Genomic DNA, 23060 nt, shown 5'->3' on the forward strand with positions numbered 1-23060 from the left:
GAATTTTTTTGTTTTGTTTTTTTTTTAATGATTTTTTATGATTTTTTTAGGGAGCTTGGCTAATTTCCTTCTTCTCCCAGTTAGCCTTCTGATATTGGCTTGTACCATTTTTGCGTTCTATACTTTTTAACGTTGACAGGCACTTTATTTTTCTTAACGTTGACATACACTTTCTTGAAGCTGTAAATATGATAAGTTTTTACTTCTTATGTAAGTGTCCAATATTTTTTTATACTTTTTAAAAGAAATAAAAAAAAAGAGTTTTATGGTTATATGATTTTGGTTCATACGTTCTCTTTGTTTTTTTTTTAATTCTTCGTTTGGCCTTATAAATAGTCTAATGCCATTATTGTGGTTTTTTAAAAGATTTTTTTGAAAGCATAATTTTTTGTCTTTAATTTCTCAAAAGTCTTAAATTATTAGATTCTAGTTCAAACTTCGTGAACTTCGCAAACTTCAACTTCGTGAAAATGAAAAAGATTTTATGCAGTAAAGATCTGACATTGGCTCTCAGAATAAGGCTAATTGAATGCTATGTACACAGTGTACTCTACTATGGAGCTGAATCATGGACATTAAACCGGAATACAATAAATCGACTTAACGCGTTTGAAATGTAGACATTTAGAAGCTTGTTAAGGATTACATGGGTAGATAGAGTCACGAATACAGAAGTGTTAAGGAGAATAGGCAGAGATAGGGAAATGGAAAATACAATAAAAGTAAGGAAATTGCAATATCTCGGACATGTGATGAGAGGCGAAACATACAACATCTTGAGACTCATAATTCAAGGAAAAGTAGAGGGTAGGAGAAGCGTAGGAAGAACACGCCTTTCCAGGTTGAAGAACCTGAGAGAGTGGTTTGGTTGCAGCTCAAGGCAATTGTTCAGAGCAGCTGCCTCGAAGGTCAGAATAGCCATGATGATTACCAACCTTGATGGCACTTAAAGAAAAAGAATTCAAACTTAGAATTCGGTATAAAGTTTAGATATTTTGCTCATTTTTATGGTTAAGTAAAGAGCAAATCCTTACCTGGCTATTTTTTCTATATCTATTTTTTTTTTAATTATAATCTAGAAATTGCCCTGCAATTTGGAAAAGTAAAATATTCACCTTTAAATAAACTGAATACGCTATTCATCAAAAATGATCATTTGAAGGAAATTAATGGACTAAAACTTTATAAAGTAACTGAATTCCAAATCGACTTCGCTTTATATACCCGACAACATAGATTTTCTCAGCTTTTATCCGAAAATCCCTGTAAAAAGGTAAACGATCGTTAATGCCATCTGTAAGAAAAGTATGTTAGTCCGACGAAGTTAACGGAAACTATCGGAAAAAATGGTCATATCTTCCAAATGCTTATTTAAAGAGTTTTCAAGCTCTGTGCAGAAATTCCCTATTCGCTCTATTCGTATTTTCGTCGCTAAGACCTAAATAGTAAAGTGAGCCAGTTAAAAATGTTGTTTCTGATAAGAAACTATTATTCTACACGCAAATAAGAACACAATCAGAAATATGATATGTTGTATCAAAAACTTATGGTAATAAGTTTATACTTATGACGTATATAAACTGTTAATACTATAATTTAGAGTTTTCATTTTTATACAGCCAGAACCTCCAATTTAAATCTGTTTCTTTAATTAAATCTTGTACGTAAAGCGGTCGCTTGGCGTTATGATTCTTCCGACATTGCGAATTAAAAGATTTGTTGCCTATACCCTACATCTATGTGTGAGGCTTTCAGATAAGTCTTAGCGTCTGCTTTGGATTCTTTTAAAAACATATCTTAAACGCGTACTTTAACATTTTTCTTGCTGCCATTTCATGCTGGTCGGCCAGACCTTTCTTAATCATTGCTGAGCTTCATCGCAGATTTTGTTTATTTATTTCTGATTCATTCTTGTCTCACGAATTGATGGTCACTTGTGGTACAGTCCCACATACCGGAAAAAAGTAACGCATCCTAGATGTCACCAGTTACTCGGAGTTGAACCGTCCTCAGTTTACACTCAGTCAGAGATTTCTGGTTTAAAGAATTTTTTTTTTAATTCAGCCACTGCCTGAAAACGATCGAAAATATCTACTAGAAAAACACAATAAAAGTAAAAGTAGAAAAAGGCTAAATGACCCAATTGAAGCTGGCAAGTAGATAAGACAAGGGGATTTCCTGAGTCTTGTATTGTTCAAGTGTAGATGATTTACAATGTATTCTGCATCCATTTAATATAACCATTAGAAAATTTAACTTGCTAATTTCCCCAAAAAAGACAAAATGATGGTTATAACAGCAAATTTACTTAGATGTGAATTAGAACTAGAGGGTCAGATACTAGAACAAGATGACGTTTATTGAAATACGGAATACACATACAGAAAATGGAGAAACAAAAATATCGGGAACAAAATGAAAATCACAATTTAGAAAATAGTTATCAGACCAATAATTACATATGCGACAGCAGAAACACGACCTGACACAGAGAGGACAAAAATAATGCTAGAAGCAGCATAGATAAAACCCTTAAAAAAATCGATGGTAAGACACAATGGGACAGAGCTCAAAGTAGTGATATACGACGGAGTGGAAGGTGGAGAACAATAGGAACTGGGTAAGAAATAAAAGAGTAGAATGGAACGTAAAGTAGAGTAGTAAAGGCGGTGAAAGATGGTTCCCCAATAGGAACACAATTAGTGAGAAAAGCACGAAAACAATGAAACGGTAATGCACTAGAATATTTTAAATTTTTTAGGTATGCCCAGTAGCTTTTTTTTAATATTTATTGTAATGTTTATTCTACTGTTTGTTTTAACTTTACTAAACAGAAATTCATTATTAGATACAATTAGAAAATGTTTTTCGCACAAATCTTTGATCTCGATGGCCAGTTTACATTACTTTCATGTAAGATTACCAATGCATTCAAAGCACTCATGCAGAATATCCAATGTGGTAAGAGCTATGTGACATATAGTGCCGTCCTTGTGAAACTGCATGTCGTTGGTGTCCATACCATCCAAGTCAGGCAAAAAGAAAATAGTAATGATCGATAGTTTTCAAAGATAATTTTCCGATGAAAATTATTCTCAGTTTCCAACTACTCCAGAGCTCATTCAGCGAACAGACGTCTTCTATGGTTATTTGCTTCAGTTCCTGGGTCGGTTTATCCCAATTCCCGGTTTATCAAAGACGAAGTTCTTCGTTGGTGAGAGATTGTAGGAAAAATGGACTGCAGTTAATTATCAGCTGTCATGCGAATGCATATCGTCAGACCTGAGGTAGTACAAACACCAATTAAAGGAGTGAGGAATGATTTAGACATACTAAAAGTAGGAAACCAACAAACTTTCGTAACTTTACAACAAAAGAATGTAATTGATATCACAGAGACTACGAATGTACGTGGCTAGAATTGTTGAAAAATGGCACGTGTCAAATAAGGTGTCTTTTTCAGGCCATCGTGACATCTGTTTTTAACAGATAACAACAGATAATGAGCCTACCAAGAAAACTTATCGTAACCCTTAAAAAAAAATGGAAAGATTCGAACGTAGATTTGAGGTTCGAATCGGTTTGTAAATGCCCCTTTCTCCGCTTCTTGTCGATCGACGATGATAGGTATAATAAAAGGTTGAAGTTGTGGAGTAAAAGTGTTGATTTATTGACAGCTACTGGTAATTACACAATATGATGTTCGTTAGGAAACTTCTTATGATTGACTGTACTCAAATGAGCTCAAATCCCCAATTTATAATCTCACAAATATTTCATACCTCAGCACCGAGGTTATTGCTTCTATGATACTAACCAACTTTTGAACTATTAGCTTACATTACAATTTAATTTAGACCATCATTGCAACACTTAGGAAGTTCAATTAGAAACAATATATTATTCGACAATTCATTAACAGGTGAATGGACTTTAATTATTAAAATATTACTCGATATCATTTTCACAATGTCACTTATACACGGTGAAACTATAATAGATTAAGAAGTTAAGAATAATGTGAGATTACAAATTAAGGGGTTAATTTGTGATTGAACACTGCGAAGCATATTATTCAGACCTCAAATATTGTTTCCGAATGGTAAAAGGGACAATAAGACAAACATTTTCTTATTGTTTTAATTTAATAAATAATAATAAATAATAATAAAAATAGTTTCTAACTGGATTAGATCCTGGACCGCTGCCTGGACCATCAAAGAAAATTAAAAAACAATAGCCGGAAAACAACTTTTTAATTATATAATTTTGCTTAATACACTGTGCTCCAAAATTAACGCATAATTTTAAAATTCTTATTTTGAGTTGTAATCAAAAAATTTTTGTTTGTTCTTTTCTGCTTATGGTTGCTTTAGAACATCTTAAATAAAAAACTTTTCTCTTTTTACAAAAAATGTATTGAAATTAACAATATAACATCATAAATCTAAACATCTAAACAAACAACTAATCTAAACAAACTAACATCATAAATTAATGACGAAATTGAAATTTTTAAAGTTGAAGAAAATACTAGTACCGTGTACTAGTATCGAGTATTGCCTCCTCTGGCATTTATTACTGCTTGACAACGATCTCTCATACTAAGAATAATCGTTCTGATTTCTTCTTGATCAATTTGATCCCAAATTTCAACCAACCGCAAAAACAATTGTGTTTGGTGCATTAGGTAGTTGTCGTAGTCGTCTGCCTATGATGTCCCAAAAATTTTCTATTGGGTTGAGGTCAGGACTTCTCACAGGTCAATCTATGGCAGGAATTCCAACCTCCTGACGATACTGCTGCACAATGTGTGTGGCCGTGTGTGGCCTGGCATTATCTTGCATAAGCATGAAATTATCCCCAATAAATGGTGCAAATGGCACGACATGCTCTTCTAAAATGTCTGTTATATACCTCTGCGATGTAAGCCGACCGCGATATATTCTAACTAATTCCGTACGAGTCTCTAAATTAATCCCACCCCACACCATTACCGAGCCGCCGCCATACTGTACAGTCCCTACGGTGTTACACTGTGCGTAGCGTTTCCCAGGCCTTCTATACATTCGGTTTCTCCTGTCATCAGAAAAAAGACAGTACCTGGATTCATCGGTGAACAATATTCTTCCCCAATCGTCATTATTCCAATCAAAATGTTAAAGAGCAAAATGCAATCTTTGCCTTCTATGGTTTCTGGTCAATAATAGACCAATTGATGCCCTTCCAGGGTGTAGGTCGTTTTCGGCAAGTCTTCTTCTAATCGTATTTTTGCTGATTCTAAAGTTATAATGATCCAAAAATTCATTTTGTAGAGAAGTACTGGTAACAAACCTTTGTCTCAGTGTACGAAGTGTCAAAAACCGGTCTTGATTAGGAGTTGTAACCCTTCTACGACCTTGACCGGGTCTTGTCTAGTTACTTCCAGTAACAGAAAAACGTGTTAACACTCTTGAAATGGTTGACTGGGTGACGTTAAAACGTTCAGAGTTCTACTTGAGTATATCCTTCTTCGCGAACAGTAACGATTCTAAAACAGTCACTTTCTGAAAAATTTCGATTTTCTTGCTGCTAGTGGTTCATTTCAAAGAAAAAACACTTAATAAACTTGAAAAACCGCTTTAAACGTTTAGCACAACGTAATCCAACCCAACTAAATTCGAAATAAAATGAAGCACAATTAGCATGTTTTTCATTTTTTTTGCAAAAAATGGTAAAAACGTCAGCGTTTTTTACCGTTCTTTCGATAAATTTTACAATATACCGGGGGTAACAATAATATATTAGCACAAAAATCGAAACATTAAAATTATTTGATTTACCAGGGTTTTTAAAATTATTGCGTTAATTTTGGAGCGCAGGCAGTGTATTATCTCGCCTGAAAATTGTCAGTGAATTTGGTTTAATGGGGATACCATTTAGATAAACGCACCTCCAGACTTTACCTCACAGGTAGTCGGGAAAAAGATCGATAATAAACTAATAATACCATACGAAAAAAATAAGCTTAATGGTTCGTTTTTATCGTATTCTTACGAGTATACAAGAACCCGATCAACTTCGGAGTGCTGTAAAACCCAGAGATATTAATGAAATTAGACTTGCTCGCAAAATCGTCTAACAAACTTGTATTGAAAATTATTCTTTGAAAAGCACTCTATAATATTGCTCTAATATCATTTTATTGTAAAATGACCATAAAAAAGTTATAAGGCCCAAAAGAAAATGTGTTAAAAATTTTTAGATATTTTTGTTTATAACTTTTTTATTTTTAATTTTTTCGATAAAAAGTATTAGTACTAAAGTTGTAGAAATTTTAGTTTGCTACAAATATTTCATGTTTTATAGAATTTTCTGTAGGAATGCTAATTTACGAGATACCCTTTGCCCCCCTTTTTTCAAGATGGTGGCCGGTGGACAAGGCGACCCCATACAAACTTGAACAAAAACTGATACTAACCACACCCATAAATAAAAAGAAATAAAATTACGTCCTCCCAAAAATGTAATTTTAATGTAACTTTTCAATGGACTAAATGGAAATAATTGTGATATAGCAAGCTAGTGATAAAAAGTGTGGTGTCCTCTGTACTCTAATGCTTCACCCACTAGTACCATGATATACAGTACAACCATGTTGAAACCCACTAGTACATTATTAAGTCTAAGTCATTAAATGTCATGTCATTTATTTTCTCGATAAAATGTGTAGTAAGCTTCAAACTGGCCAATGCAATGAATGGTTTTAGCAAAGACTATATTTTACCGTCATTTTTGTATGTAGGAGAGCCAATCGCATAATCTATAGGTTCTAAAGGAAAATTTTCATTGATACTTTTTCGAAAGTCAATTAGTCACGGCGGTAACATCTCTGGCCTTCTATATTTCCAGAAATTGTGTAAATTTTCTAAAAACTTCTTCAGTGATGTCGAATTTTACTTTATTATTGTTCTGTAGCTCTTTTTAGTGTAACAAAGCTTAACACTGCTCGTAATTAATCTATTTACTTTGTCCCTTTGTCTAATATTGTCTATATATTTGCCATTTACGCCGTACTAATTTGGTCAAAACAATTTTTTTGGAAAAAAGTCAAAAAGTAATATTAGAAACTTGGTTCTATCTATTCGTGCACTCTACTATTTCCAATCAATAAAACTATCTCCGCTCGAAAGAGTGTTCTCAACAAAATCGAAACATATATGAATATTTTATCAAACGGACTGGCCAATTTCTCCGATGAAATTCTCAAATGCTTTATTGAAGTTGTGAATCCAATTTCTCGATCCATATATTGTACATTGTGGTCAGCTTGTATTACAATATATGGAAATATTTTGTCCTCAGAATATTTTAAAAATCTTCAATTTTTGATGTTTATTTATATTTCAAATATTAGTTCAAGACGAAGCAACATAATAAATAAGAAATTTTTATAGGAAGTGTATTTAAATATTGAAGTTTGAAAGGAATTCGTTTATTTTATGACACAAATTATTTTATTGATTTTACTTTTTTATATTTATTTATTCTAGGAATATTATCTTAGAATATACAGAATGTCCACAGATGGTATGCCAAGAAGAGAAACTTTTTTATTTTTATTTTAAGCAAATAGTCTTGATACAAAGACTTATTAGCTCTAAAACTCTAAAAAAATTTAATATTTTCAAAACCTGCTTCATTTTGTAGCCAATTTTATGTACATCCCTTTTCGGGTTTGTAATAAGAATCTAGTTGGTGGCGTTTATATCATTGCCTAGGCAATAATACTTAACATTATTATACATAAGAGTTATTTATACACCAAGGGTGTTATTAAGATGATTACGCTCGGAAAGCAATGTAATCCAGCCAGACAGCCTCTGGCCCGAGTAATGGATGTTGCTCGATGGGCGTAATCATCCGGTAACACCAGTGGTATTTACAATCTTTTATTTTTAACTTCACTTAATATAAAAACCAAAATTGAGACGTTTTTAGTTGTTTGAAATAGTCTGTTGGTATTTTGACGTTTGTTGATTATATTATGTAGTTATCATTTGGATTTGTATTCAATTTTATGGATTTATGTCATTTGTTTATATTCAGTAATTAAAAAAAAAAACTTTCAATATTTATAAAGATTGTTAAGGTTAAAAAATGTTAGTTCTATATTATTCACTCCTTTGAAAATTGTTTAAAATAATAATACTTCGTTCTATAATATTTGCTTTTTTTCTTATACAACAGGGCGTTATAGGACATAACGCCCGCTTATTATACCCTAGGGTAACCGTATCCAAACTAAAATAAACAAATAATATGCAAGATATACAAGTGAAAAATAAATACATTTAAATTTCAATTAATAATAAAAATAATAATAAAGAACAATGTAGAACAGGGATGCACAGACTTATTAAGACTAGGGGCCACTCGGGCAAATCATGAACTGATGGCGGGCCGGCCGCCAGAAGTATAGGTAATTAAAGACAATAAAGAATTGATAATAATTTATTAAAATTGAAAAATAATTTATTAATTTGAAGCGTGGCACTGCATTGTGCTTACAATCTTTTTTATATTTGGCTCAAATTTACTTGTAACAACACGTAAAACTGCTTCCAAATTTGCAAGGCGGTTTCGAATTTTTGTTTTATTATTATTTAGTATTGAAAAAGTTTGTTCACATATATAGGTAGAACTAAAGAAGCTGGCACATTTCAGAGCGTTTATGCGCAACTATTCGTACATATTTTTATCAATGCAGCGGTAAAAGTTCAGCAAGTCTCCTTCGTTGAATTTGTTGCGTAAATCTTGGTCGTTTTGAATGTCGATAATTTCTAACTGCATTGACTCTGGCGCATTTTCACTGAAATCGTGAAAGGATTGCTGAATATGTCCAACAGAGGTTTCACTTTTTTAAACTCCGAAAATCTTTCTTGAAAAGATTGAATCAAAATATCTAGCTTTTCTACATAACTGAAATTAATCGCAGTTTTGTTGAATTTTTCAGCCATTTTCTTATAATTCGGAAAATGATTGTAATTTCCAGAATTCAACTGTGATCTGAAAAGTGTCAGCTTGCATTGAAAGGATGATACATGAGCGTAGAGCTGGGATATCAGTTGATTTTTGCCTTGAAGCCGTGTGTTCAAGACATTCAAATGATTTGTAATGTCAACTAAAAAAGCCAAATCACACAACCAATTAGGATTTTTAAGTTCCTTGACATCCCTTTGCTTTTCCGCCAGAAATATTCCAATTTCTTCTCTTAAATTTAGAAATCGTTCCAGTGTCAATCCACGACTTAGCCACCTTACTTCTGTATAATACAGTAAATCTCCGTATTCGCTTTCGATGTCATCAAGGAATTGTTTGAATTGTCTGTGATTGAGTCCTCGTGATTTTATGAAATTTACAATCGAAACTACCACTTTCATGACATTTTGAAATTTAATTTTTTTTTAGAACAGAGGGCTTCTTCGTGTATAATGCAGTGAAACTGCATTAGATCTTCAGCGTTTATGTTTTTTTCTTGCAGATGCTTTTTCAGCAAAGTAACTAGCCCGGAATTGACACCAATCATCGAAGGAGCACCGTCAGTCGCAACTCCTGATAATTTTGATAAGTCCAAATCAGTTTTTAAACACTCATCCAAAAGAACATTGAGTATATCAACTCATTTGGTTTGACCTTTCAATGAACACATTCCTAATAACTCTTCTAAGACTTCAAAATCTTAAGTAACACCTCGTATGAATATGAGAAATTGAGCTGTGGAACTAATATCAGTGGATTCGTCGAGTGCTAATGAAAAAAATTCAATGATCTTAGTTTTTTCAATTAATTGTTCCGCAATATTATCTGACAAAGATATTATTCGTCTTTGGATAGTCATACGATTCAGTTAAATTTCTTCAAACTTTTTTGATGCTTCTGGACACATTTTCTTAGCGGCAATTTCTATGCATTCTTTTACAAAATCGCCATAATTGAAGGGGCGACTTCGATTTGCTATCATTCGAGAAATTTCATAACTAACTTCTGTAGCTGTTTCTGAATCTTGAATGGGTTTTGTAAACATAGCTTGCTGACCAATAAGCTCCCGTTTTAAAGACAACATTTTTTGCTTTCTTAATTCGCCTGTAAACTTGGTAAAAGAAGGATGCTGCGTTTCATAGTGCCTTTTTACATTATATTCCTTTGCAATCGCAACAGAATTCTTGCAAATTAAACAAACGACTTTGTTATGCGACCATACAAAAAAGTATTTCTCAGTCCAAATTTCTTGAAACTGCCGATTTTCATCTTTAACCTTACGTTTTTTACTAGGTCCTGGCTTCTCCATGTTGCGTTCTAATCCTGGCTAAGATTAACACAGCACCTGAAAACAATTACAGGACCTACTTAAATTACCCCTCCTTTATTAAATTATCAAAAATAATTGATTGAATATTATTCCTAAGAAATTTTAAGATTTTTATACAGATTTTATATCTGAAATAATGACGTAATTATTACAATTAGAGAAATTCTGATAAAAATAGTAATTTCTTTGTTTTATTTTAATATTTGGCCAACATTCAAGCTAAATTTGATTAAATAGGTAGGGAAACACTTATTAATAACAGAGTTTTACTTACGATTTCACAACACAATTATACACGGCACTTGACGGGTTAACACTGCAATAGTAAATCGACGTGTAACTGTACTCTGTGCATACGACTGTGGAAGCTTCGTATTCCTACGCGAGCAATCGGGAATTTGGGACTACTGCTATCTCGCTTGCTCGCACCGCGCTAGAACATTCTTGATTTCTCTACTATTTTAAACTTTATATAAAGGCAGCAAGCGATGTTACTTGACTTAGCATTTTTGGGCACTAGATTCGAATAGCGCGCGCGAGATTCAAATTACTTTTCGAACATATTTTTTTTTTGGTTTTATTCTGGAATAGAATTCAATAGTTTTCGAATGTACACGAATGTAATGAGTATTATTTTTGCTGTCGGCGGGCCACCAGTATTCGGCCGGCGGGCCGCATGCGGCATGCGGGCATGCGGCCCGCGGGCCGCGGTCTGTGCATCCATGATGTAGAAGAACTAACAGTTAACAAACAAATATTGAACATAGCCTACGAAACTTCAAAACATCTTTCCATTCTATTTCTAAATTTTTTTATAGTAGTTTCTTTTCATTTTTGGATGATTTGATTTAGGGCACTGTTTATTGCTTGTTTCAGATCCTCGATACTATGATTTAAATTTGTTTAATAAATTTACTCTTTTAGGTAGCCCCATAGTGTATAAAGCCTGGAATATGCAGACGATATGGCAATAGTAGTGACAGGGCGTTTCGCGAAGGCAGTCTCAGAACAAACGCAGATGGCTCTGAGGGAGGTTGAAAATAGTTGTGAGGCTAAAGGCAAAAAGGTTATCCCGCAAAAAAAGTAGTTGTTACCTTTACCAGAAAATGGGCACTACAAGGATGTCATCCATAGTACTCAGGGAAGTGGAGATTTTTGTAGGGAGACTTTGTAAGTCAGGCCCAGTACTAAGGTGTAATATTTGACCAGAAGCTGACGTGAAGTCCACACATCAAAAATGTAACACGTAATGCTACAATGGCACTTAGCCAATCTAAACGACTATATTTGTTTATATGTAAGAGTTATAATAACCTACAGTTTAGTGGCACAGTGGACCAAAACTCAACAGTCTGACGATTTGGCTGCTTAGTGCCAAACAAAGGCTTGCTTGATTAAGTGTAACGGAAGTCATAAGAAGCGCTCCTATGGACACGTTAGAAGTGTTATGACACCTACCACCTTTGCACAAATTTATACAAGGAGAAGCCAGGTCAAGGGAACATAGGTTAATGCAGAGTCAAGCTCCTATAAGCATCATGCAAAGAGCCGATCATATATCAAGAGATAAAGGTGAATCCCATTCTAGGCATATCTGTAGACGGAATGGTCCAAAGATATAGCTTTGACACACAATTTAACACCATAGTATCAAAGAGAGAAGACTAGAAAGCCTGTCCGCCAGTAATGCAAACTCAAGTTGGTATATAGGTGGCTCCAAAACTGATGAAGCTAACATGCTTCTTTTCTAACTTGGCTGCACTGTACTGAAGACGAGCAATAGTCAGAAATATGTATATACGGTTGCCTTCCATCGATATACCTTTATATATATATATATATATATATATATATATATATATATATATATATATATATACATATACATATACGAAACAATACCAAGGACAGGAATCCAATATATGTCACTGCATTTTAAGCTGAAATTGCCGCTATACAAATGTGTACCATGGAACTAATAGATCAGTAAGTTTAGAACAAGAGCGATAACGAAGTAGGCCCGGAAAGGCGCTTGTGAGCTACTAACTGTCCCGTAGCATTACTTTGGAGTTACGAATACGTACAAGAATACCATTAAGGGACATTCAGCCAAATTAACAGCTGAGCTTATAATTTGTATCGGCATGGCTAAAGCAACATTTCCCAACTGAAGAAGTTATGCTACAATAAAACTTACTTTCAGAATTAATTTTACCAGTTACTAAATGTTATATCTGAACAGTACTGTTAAATAGTGCAGAAAAATGCTTAGTCAAAGTTCTAACTTAAACTGCATTGCAGCTTTCATGCTGTGGATCCTCAGTAGATTACTAAAAATTTCATGGACAAAACATGTTATTAACGAAGCAGTGAGAAGATCAAGTACAGAGAAACCGTTTTTGAATGCTACAAAACAAAGCAAAATGTCATATTTGAGAAATTTTTTACTTCAACGTAAAATAGAATCTAACAGGGCTCCTAGAAAAAATGTTCATGGATGCTTATTATCTGAGACTGATGGAAATTTACAACACAGCAAACGTATTTAGCAAACCCAATATATTGGAATTATATGGGACAGATTTTTAATGGGTTATTTGAACCAACATGAATCCGATATATAACAGTACTACAATATTATACTAATATCATCTAATATTTAATAACAACTTTAAAAACTATACCGTCAATTCTTTTTCAATTTGATACAGTACAGAATTCATACATAAAGTTTCTAATCGGTATATAGATTAATTTTTGTGTAACACCGTACATTTTGGCTGGGGTGCGAAATCTAAGCCGTCACCCTTAATTTGAACCCCCATGCTTTGTGTACCGATAAGAATTGGCGGCATAGTTGCTAAAGTTGTTATTACATATTATAGTATTGATTTATGCTGGGTCAAATGGCCCATTAAAAATAAATGTCCGATGAGCTTGTAGTCTATAAAAAAAAAATAAATTTAGTGCTAGTGCTAGAGTAACAGTTTTATTAGTATAGTTTTACAATTTAGTATAAATGTACTCCAATAATCAAACAACTTTTAGTTTAGTCAAATATATCTGTACATTTATTTTCCTATAATACATAAATTTAATTTGTGTTCCATAAATCGAAATGAATATCTGTTGGAGTGGTTTTAAATAGCTTCTTTTGTTCCAGTCACGTCACACGAACTGCAGGATGGTTACCACCCGCAGAGGCATGGAAATGTGGGGAGGATGCTCTCCCCTACGGATGGGAAAGAGCTTTGGACGACTCAGGAAGGACCTATTACATAAAGTAAGTCACGAAGTTATAGTTTCAAGGTGCAATTAGTAACAGTAATAGAAAACACGAAGAACAACGGAGTTAACATAGTTAATGTAAAAATCTTTATGGTGGTAAGAGGATGTGGGAAAAAATATTTGCTGACGTCTTATTATCTCACAAACCCTCATAATTAAGCTAGAAGAGATTAAGAAATACGAAAGTAATTAACGAATTTATTAATAATAAGAATGGGCTGTTGTTACGCTACCGGGTAACTGTTTCCTCAATTCCTTATGTAATTGTCACATAAAACGTGGTAAATTGTTTTGAATCGAAAAACATCATTATAGCACAGTGAGTAGAAAATGTATTATATTTTTTATAGAAATATTTTATACTAGATCACTAGTACACGAATAAAATTTATAAAAAACCTAACTTGAATAGACATTAAATTTAATCTACCAGTATTATTATTTTAGTATGTTTCTAAATATCGCCTATCGCCTATCTAAATTCTATTCATTTTAAGCTTTTTCCTCGTATATTACTATATTACGCTAGTTCTATCATCTTTTATTTTGTTGAATGATAGGCGTGTAAGTAGGGAGGCCTGAAATGGAATCTTTACTGTCTTTTTCATTTTATTCGGATCTGCTCTGTATGAGTACAAGAAACCAATTCGCTAACGATTTCTGCTTAGTTGAGGAGACATGTCGTGGAATGCAAATTTTAGATTGCCCATGTCTCTATTAACATCTTTATCAACGTCTGTTATACCTTGCATTTATAGAAGGTTCAGATTAAAGCAGAAATCTGAATTGTGTTTCGAAACTATTTTACGGATTTAATATCATATGTCGCTATTGTGTCCGTTTCGAAGCCATTTTATCGTTGCTTCCCAAAGACAGAAAAGATCTATTTTTCACGTTGAGAACGCCTATGAATAACTGTTCTGATGAGCTTTATTAAAGCGAAATACGTATAAACAGATACATAGACGATTTGTACGTGAAATGGAATCTTTACTGCTTTTTAATTTTATTCGGATCTACTCTGTATGAGTACAAGAAACCAATTCGCTAACGATTTCTGCTTAGTTGAGGAGACATGTCGTGGAATGCAAATTTTAGATTCCCCATGTCTCTATTAACATCTTTGTCAACGTCTGTTATACCTTGCATTTATAGAAGGTTCAGATTAAAGCAGAAATCTGAATTGTGTTTCGAAACTATTTTACGGATTTATTATGAAATTGTTACAAAATAGGTTATTTAAATTAACAGTTTAAACATTCAATTATATTGTAGTCCTCATCACTATTCTCATCTATGACTGATTCAACATTAGATTTAAAAATTTCTGATAGAATTTTTGGTGGTCTTATGATTCTCGATTTATATCTTGAATTACTGAGATAAAATATGACTGCGGCTATATGAGCCAACAGTGCGTAACCCATTTGCAGTCACATGCGTGGAGCAAAATACCACTATATCCAATTGAATCAGGTTTATACTCAATGTAGCATTTATAGGTCTTACTGCTTATATGTCTGGATCTTATTAGTACTTTAATAATATTTGGTTTCATTGTAATATATTTCAAATTGATGTTATTACTATCATCCATCAACTCAGCCAAATAGCAAATCGCTTGACCTAACTAATAGGTTCCCGAAAAAAAAAAATGGAGGTCCCTTTCAGTCATCTCTGGAAAGTTAATGATTTCTTGCGATGTCAGCTTGGTCGTTGTAGTAGGACGTCTTGACCACCTGGCTCTCTCAGCTTTTAATGCTAAAGTATTTTCACCTTGATAAGATTTTAACATTCTTTCGATTATTATATCCTGTAACTCATCATCATTTTGATCACTATTCAAACGCTAAAACTCAAATTGTTGATCTTGTGATAACAAAAATAATATATAATTACATACTCTAACATAGGCTAGGGTAGCGCCTGCAATTGATATTAGTAAGTAAGCACAATTTAACTTTCATAAAGCAACCTCTGACGATATCTCAAAATTCACATCTACTATGATGCACAATAGTAAATGCGACACTCTTCGTTTCCTTAATGAATCGATAAATCACTCGATCGATACAAAATATTGATACATATCGCACTTTGATAATTTGAGTTCGGGGATATCGTAACTGATGACGGACGCATACGCGCGCCTATGTGATAACTTATACTCGATTCTTTCGATACTTTTCCATGTGATTGATAGTTTTCAGGATCCTCGATAATACTCGTATTGCAACGGATTTTAGAAGAAGACGATTATTTGATAATAGAACTAAGAAAGTCAAAGCGATACAAAGGCGACGGCGGCACGAAGGCGATACGAAGGCGACACCAAGGCGAAAGCAGTGACGCCTTGGTGTCGCCTTGACAGTAACGCGCATACTCCCAATGTCGTTGTCATGGTTACGGATCATGCGCGTAGCACTGTTGACATTGTTGTTGTCACCACTGCTTTCGTCTTAGTGTCACCTTCGTATCGCCTTCGTGTCGCTTTGACTGTGTTAGCCCATAGAGTACGATACGCGCGCCTATAGGATATATGGCAATTATAATATTCAACTCTAAACTTCGATTTGACCAACTACTTCGAGAATTTCAATACGACTCGAGATTTTCGATATTAACTAGCAACTGATTTTAGGACAAAGGGATGATATATCCCATAGGCGTGCTCTATCATTATCTAGTAACTTATTTATTTTGATAAACATTTGGCACTAGACTATATGTAGGCAATATGCATTATCAGCTAAGGCTTGCGCACAAAAAGTGATATGCGATTAAAAGCGATAAAAAGAATTGTTGAGGAAGGGTCAATCATAAAGCTATAGGTTTTTTTCGAGTTTCTACTATTTAAGAAAAAAAAAAAAGACAAGTAGTATAACAAAATTTAAGGGTGCGATCAAAAATACGCGGAAATTCGATCATGTATCATCATCATCATCGATGGCGCTACAACTCTTCGTGAGTCTTTGCCGCGTTTACTATCGCCTTCCATGTTTTTTGGTCCTGTGCCAGTAATTCCCATTGTCGCACTCCCATTTTCTCTAGATCTCCTTTGACTGCATCTTTCCACCTTTTTCTAGGCCGCCCTACAGACCTTGTTCCTTCTGGCCTTTCCCAGAACACATTGTTTATAAGGCGATTGTCGTTACTGCGTATCACATGCCCTGCCCATCTGAGTCTATTGGCCTTTATATATCTGACTAGATTTTCTTTTTCGAATAGAGACTCTAGCTCGTTATTGTATCTGACCCTCCATTCGTTTGTCACGCTGTCTCTGCAAGGGCCATATATCATTCGAAGAATTTTACGTTCCCACAATAGCAATTTATTTATTTCTCATTTTGTTAGCGGCCATGTTTCGCTTCCATACGCGACTGCTGTATACTAATTTGATCATTTAGCTACTAGATTTTAAGGTTATAAACCAATAAAGTGGGAAGATATTAGAAAAACACAGATTTTTCGCAGTTTGAGAATTTGTAAGTTAAAAATGATTTTTTTAACAATGATGATTCATAGCCCGTAAGAAAATAGATGGAAAAGCATACATCTAACTATCTGATTTTAAGGTAAGGTAAAAAAAGTGCGAAAAGGATAAAAAACGTGGTATTTTCGAATTTTATCTTTATGAAAGAGTTAAATGGGGACTTTTACAATAGATTTTGATAATGTGGAAGAAAAAATGTTGAAATACCAACTAAGTTTTGGGATAATGTGCAAATAAATGAGTAAAAAAACATTGACTTTTCGATGATTTCCGCTCAGAAATTAAAAATTCTGCCTTGGCCATTTAAAAAAACGAATATATATATATATATATATATATATATATATATATATATATATATATATATATATATATATATATATAAAATTACTATTTAAAAGTTAGCAAAACATTATTAACATAACCTAAGAAATTATTGAAAATTTCAAAGATTTTTTCTGAGCTCAATATTTAATATAAAAATTTGAAAAAAATCGGGTTATTTTGTATTCGAAGACATCTTCATGAATTTTTCAGATTTTTTAAAGCAAAATTGCGTCCAGAAAAAAATTGTTTCTCTGGCTAATTATTTCTTTTTAAATTATTAAAAAAGGTTGTTACCTTAGATTTGGACAAAAAACATTGTCCCACAAATTTTAAACAATCAAAATCTTATCTTTGGAAGACACAAAATGAAGGCTGGACAAAATTCTGGATTGAAATCAAATCAAATATCAAAACTGGACTTCAGGTTATCCTGGATGATAACAATATGTGATTAAACTCGGCTGCTTATTTTCCACTTAAAACCATTCTGAATCAAATTCCTTGACATAGAATACACCTCTCAACAAACGGTGATTAACTCACATTACAAAGACTGTCACACTGAATGTTAAGCTAAAATCACATTCTTCTCACCAAAGCTCATGGAATTAAGGGAAACTTCACCGGTTTTTCAAAACCTCACGAAAACGGTGATCACGTGGCCAAACTCTGAACTGCTCTACACGACTGAAAACATCGAAGTCCCGAGAACCAAATTAGGACCTCCCAATGAAAGCGATCTCTCTCACGGCCGATCACCGAGAAGTGACCTCATCCTCAAAAATCGATATAAGCATAAGCGGATGAATCCTTGTTTATTTCCTGCGTAAATATCTAAGTGGAACCAAGATCAAACGAAAGAGCAATTTGTTTAGTATGAACGAAAATGTTTAGATTATCAATCTAAGATAATAATCGATGCAAAAAGATTAAGAATCATTTTTGCTTAGTGAAATACGAATTGAAACAAAAATGCTATAACCTAAGCTTTTATCTCATATTTTTTGTTTTTTCAAGATTCGATGTCCAACCTAGTTTAAAATGGCACCAAAAACGCTAAAGTAATAGCTTTTTTAGGCATTTTTAATTGTTTATTTAAATTTTTTGGCTTAAAATAAGAATTGTACGAAAAAATTCACCAGAGTAACTTCCATCTTAAAATAGCCCAAGTTATTTAAAAAAAGGAAGCTTTTTAAAGTGAAAAAAGTAATTTTTTATAATTTTTTTTTTAAAATTGTTATAAATAAATAGGTTGTCATGAAAAATTTTTGGTAAACTTTTAAACATAGCATATTGGATTTTTAATCTATCGACTAAAATAAGTTTCAGCATACAATAATACAATATTCACATATTGACCAGAATTTCCTTTCTTTGGTGCTCCAGGATTTGGTGCTGATCACAGAATGACCTTATGAAAGATAAATGATTACGGGTTCGTATCTTCATTCCTCTCTTTTCCATAATCTACCTTTTATTGGAAATTATACCTGCTGTTGATTTCTTCTTCTCATAGTGCATATCCATTTCGAATGTTGGCGATCATCATAGCAATCTCCACTCTGCCCACTGCTGCTCTGAAAATATTTGTGGTTGTATTGAACCATGTACGCAGATTCTTCATTTCATCCTTCACCTTCCTGGGTCTCGTTTTCCTTCTACTTTTCCCTGTAAAATTAGTTGCAGCATTCCCTATATTTCGCTGTTCCTCATGGTGTGACAGCTCTTTTCTATTTTGCATTTCTAATAAAACGTCCTGATTAGTAACGTGGTCAGTACAAGATATCTTTAGGATTCAACGATAAAGCCACATTTCGAAAGCCTCAATTTTCTTGCAGGTAGCATCCGTGATATTCCACGACTCCGTACAACAGTATGGGAAATATATAGCATCCTAGTGATTTGATTTTTATGGGCTTTGATAAATCAAAACATTTGAATAGCTAAACCATTTTTTAAAATGCAGATCTTGACATATATGCAGTACCCTTAATTTGATTTCTAGGAAATGGTGCCAATTTTCATTGACGTTCGTACCAAGGTAGGTGTATGTTTTAACTCTTTCTATTTGTTGACCGTTTACATTGATCCGCTCAAACTGATATTCCTTCTTATCATACATTTTGTTTTCTTAATATGCAGTGAAAGTCCATATCCTTGACTTACTTCTTTGATCCTATTCGTTAACTCCTGGATAGCTTCTGATGTTATTAATACATTCTCCGCTAATTCGGATTCCGGATTCATTATCCTCTATTGCTTCTTGAAAGATTTTCTCAGAGCATGTGTTAAACAGCAGAGGTGATAGTATGCATCCCAGTTGGACCCACGTTTGATTTTTATATCGTCAGATTCTCCTGCTTCTGTACGGATAGACGATGCTCGATTTCAGTAAAGATCTTAGATCACAGGTTGTTATTCCAATATTTGTTAATATCTCCATCAGCTTGTCGTGCTTTACTGTATCAAACGTCTTATGGCAATCAATTAAGCATGCAATATTTATTATTATTTACAAAGCTCAACAGGCCTTGAAGGCCTAGGGTTGAAATACATTGCAATTCACTACTCCACATCTTTGAAATAGCACTTGCATGGTAAAGAGAGCTTCTGTTGTACCCACTGCATTCCGAAAACCAAACTGTATACGGCTGATTTTTTCTTCGCACAATCTGTATATCCTTTAGTGTATGATTTTTAATAACAACTTGAAAATATGGTTCATTAAGCTGATCGTCCGAGAATCACTGCAGGATATGAATTTTGTTTTCTTTAGTAAAGCAATAAACGTCGACTTCACCCATGTTCGTTGTATTACTCCGCTTAATGTCATTAAATATTTTTGTTAGCGTCGGTGTTAAATAGTTTTATAAGTTCCGTATATGCATTGTCAGGTCCAAAAGCTTGTACTCGTAATATTGCTGAGGTTGATCGGACCTATTGAGTTCTTGTATGCACTTGATCCATGTCCAAATTTCTTGATTTCTATATGTAATGATGCTCCCCGGTTGATCTCGCACTGTAGTTTTCGTTTAATATAATCTTGGTTTTTGTACGAGACATTGAGAAACTGCATCTGCATTTATCTGGCATTTGCCCCATTTCCAGTGTTTTTATTTAACAAACCTGGTAGTTCACTTATTTTTGTCTCTCCGAATGCTGTTTGCACTTCTCCAGAGATATGTTCTGGTTCAATTTTTTTGTCTTTATGCTTTGTACTTCTTGTTCAACTTACTCGTTTGATATTTAAGTTACGATTTCTATTATTATCTTCGTTGGTTCTTTGAATTTCTGTGAAATTATTTATTTAATAAACTATTACAATATTTTGTCATTCCATTTTGGCATTCTTTACATGCACTAAGTACTACTTTACATTTTACTATTCTGTTCTCGTATAGAATACATCTAATTTGATATAAATCATTTGTTTTCTTTTTTTCTGTAATAGTTCTATCTTTTATATACACATTCTTTTCTAATATTCAGTTCTTTCTATGGATTTGCAACCTATTAATTTTGAATATGTGCTTTACCTATCTGTTGCCATTGTTTAAACAGTTTTTTCTTTTCTTTTATTCTTTTAGGGATTTAATATTATTGATTAAATTATTGGTCCAATATGCTTTTTAATTATTTTCTTATTTTTAAGAACTTAACTGTACTTACTGCCTTTTAAGTTTTTAATATCAAAGTAGCTGACCATCTATCCACCCCCTTTACTCCGCAAGTTGGAGTACCCATGTCTCAATACTTGCAGCAATATTGTATAGAGTCTACAACAGTGATATCCCCTGCCCACAGCAGAGATCAGAGTCCCTTCTCCTATACGCTGATGACACTGCTCTCCTCATATTAGGACCATACAGAGAGCGTGCACAATTGTCAGTATTCGAAAAGGTCCAAGATTTCTTGAACAGGGTCATTAGGTGGTGCAATAAATGGAGAGTGACCATAAATCCCTCCAAAACCCAATTATTTCTTTTCAAATCGTCAAATTGCCACGAGGTCTGTGGCCGAATAACTCTGTCAGGAGAGGACCTTATTCTCAGAAACTCGGTTTCCTACTTGGGAGTTCATTTTACTAGGACTCTCAACTAGAAAACTGACATTCAAAATACCCTTGATAGGGCAAGAAATATGTTTAGTCTCCTGTCAGTGCTCTCCAGCAAATGGGGCGGAACGGCATCTAAAACACCATTGCACACCTACAAGATATTTATTTTGTCAGACCGATCATCGAATACAGGGCATGCATCTACGCCTCTCCCAAACCATATGAAATCGACACCATCATAGCGACTGAACGAAAAATCCTTGGATCCTGTATGAGGGTGAGATGGCATTACCTATCAGCGTACATATACACACTGGCCAAGATAACAAAAATCAAGGACAGAATCCTATCCCTCAGCAGGAGGTATGTCCTTAGAACTATTGCGGGCTCGAACAACAGAGCCAAACAAATACTAAAGACTCCATGCAATCGCCAAATACTCACCAGGCTTCCACAAAGAAAAGTTCCGTTCCCTCCAGCCAAACTTCTACACAACACATGACAAGAACTTCCTGATGAGTATTTCGAAATTCTTGAATCGAGCCCCATAAAATATCGCAGCTAACACTGCACGCCAAAAACGCTGATTAAGAGCCGTTACATTGTATGGCTGGTAACCCCTGCAAGTACCTCCTTGGCATGCTTGCCAAAGCTCACTCAAAATTCTCCTTGTGCGCTTCTGAAACATCGCTACCATAGGCATACCACCTTCTGACCCCCTGCTCCTTAGTAGTCCACTACTTCTCCACACTAATATCTCTTAACACGTTTCTCCCCGCTACTACTCCTAGAAAAAAAAGGGAAGTATCCCTCCCTTGAAGAAGCTTAAGCTTAAACAAGGTAAAAACTCCGGCACCTGCAGCGAATTTTGTCAAACAAATTATTTTATTCTTTTTTACTGTCAATTTTTTTATTTAATTTAAAAACCACATTATGGAATAGACATTAAATATACTGTGTGAGTAATATAATACAAGCTCCTACTTCTTATTAACAAATTAAAAGTAGTAATGCAAATCTAAACTTAAAATAGTTACGGAACAAGGTTTAAGTTTAAAATCTAGAATGATTAAAGCGTTTGGATTTTTTTAACCACTGTTAAAAATAAATAAATAAATAAATACTTTATTACATTTGGTAGTTCCACACTATATACGCTTTCATGCTTGAAATTATATATTGCAAAATTGTGGATATCCTAAGAAAAAATCGCCTGGTCTATTTTCCTAGTCAGTCTGGGGACATTAACTGGATAAGTACCTTTCCTAATTACATCGGTATGCCTAAGTTATTGTTGTCTTTTATTAATTGAGATTAATTTTTATCTCCGAGGTAATGGAGGCCTGGTTATTTCGCTACTACAGAATGGCCTCATAAAAGGGGGATTTTAAATACATCTTTAAGACGAAACGGCGTTTTTAACTACATGTTATCAATCCTGCTGTATACAGTAGAAAAAACTGCAACTTTTCAGATATGAAGGGTAAAAATCCTTGTAAAAAATTCTTTTTCGGCAAAATTTTAGGGCCTTACAGTCCCACAAA

The 23060-nt window shown here is 33.8% G+C and overlaps 1 protein-coding gene across 3 annotated transcripts in view; it reads left to right on the forward strand.

Annotated features, from left to right (window-relative positions):
- Nucleotides 1-23060, forward strand: part of LOC140450695 (uncharacterized) — a 651216-nt gene that overhangs the window by 359424 nt on the left and 268732 nt on the right. For all 3 annotated transcript variants that reach the window (XM_072544365.1, XM_072544373.1, XM_072544369.1), the window contains exon 3: nucleotides 13515-13634. In XM_072544365.1, the coding sequence (XP_072400466.1) occupies nucleotides 13515-13634 (120 nt within the window). The remainder of the gene's footprint in view (nucleotides 1-13514; nucleotides 13635-23060) is intronic.

Source organism: Diabrotica undecimpunctata, chromosome 1 (genome assembly GCF_040954645.1).
Source record: "Diabrotica undecimpunctata isolate CICGRU chromosome 1, icDiaUnde3, whole genome shotgun sequence".
NCBI classification, from domain to species: domain Eukaryota; kingdom Metazoa; phylum Arthropoda; class Insecta; order Coleoptera; family Chrysomelidae; genus Diabrotica; species Diabrotica undecimpunctata.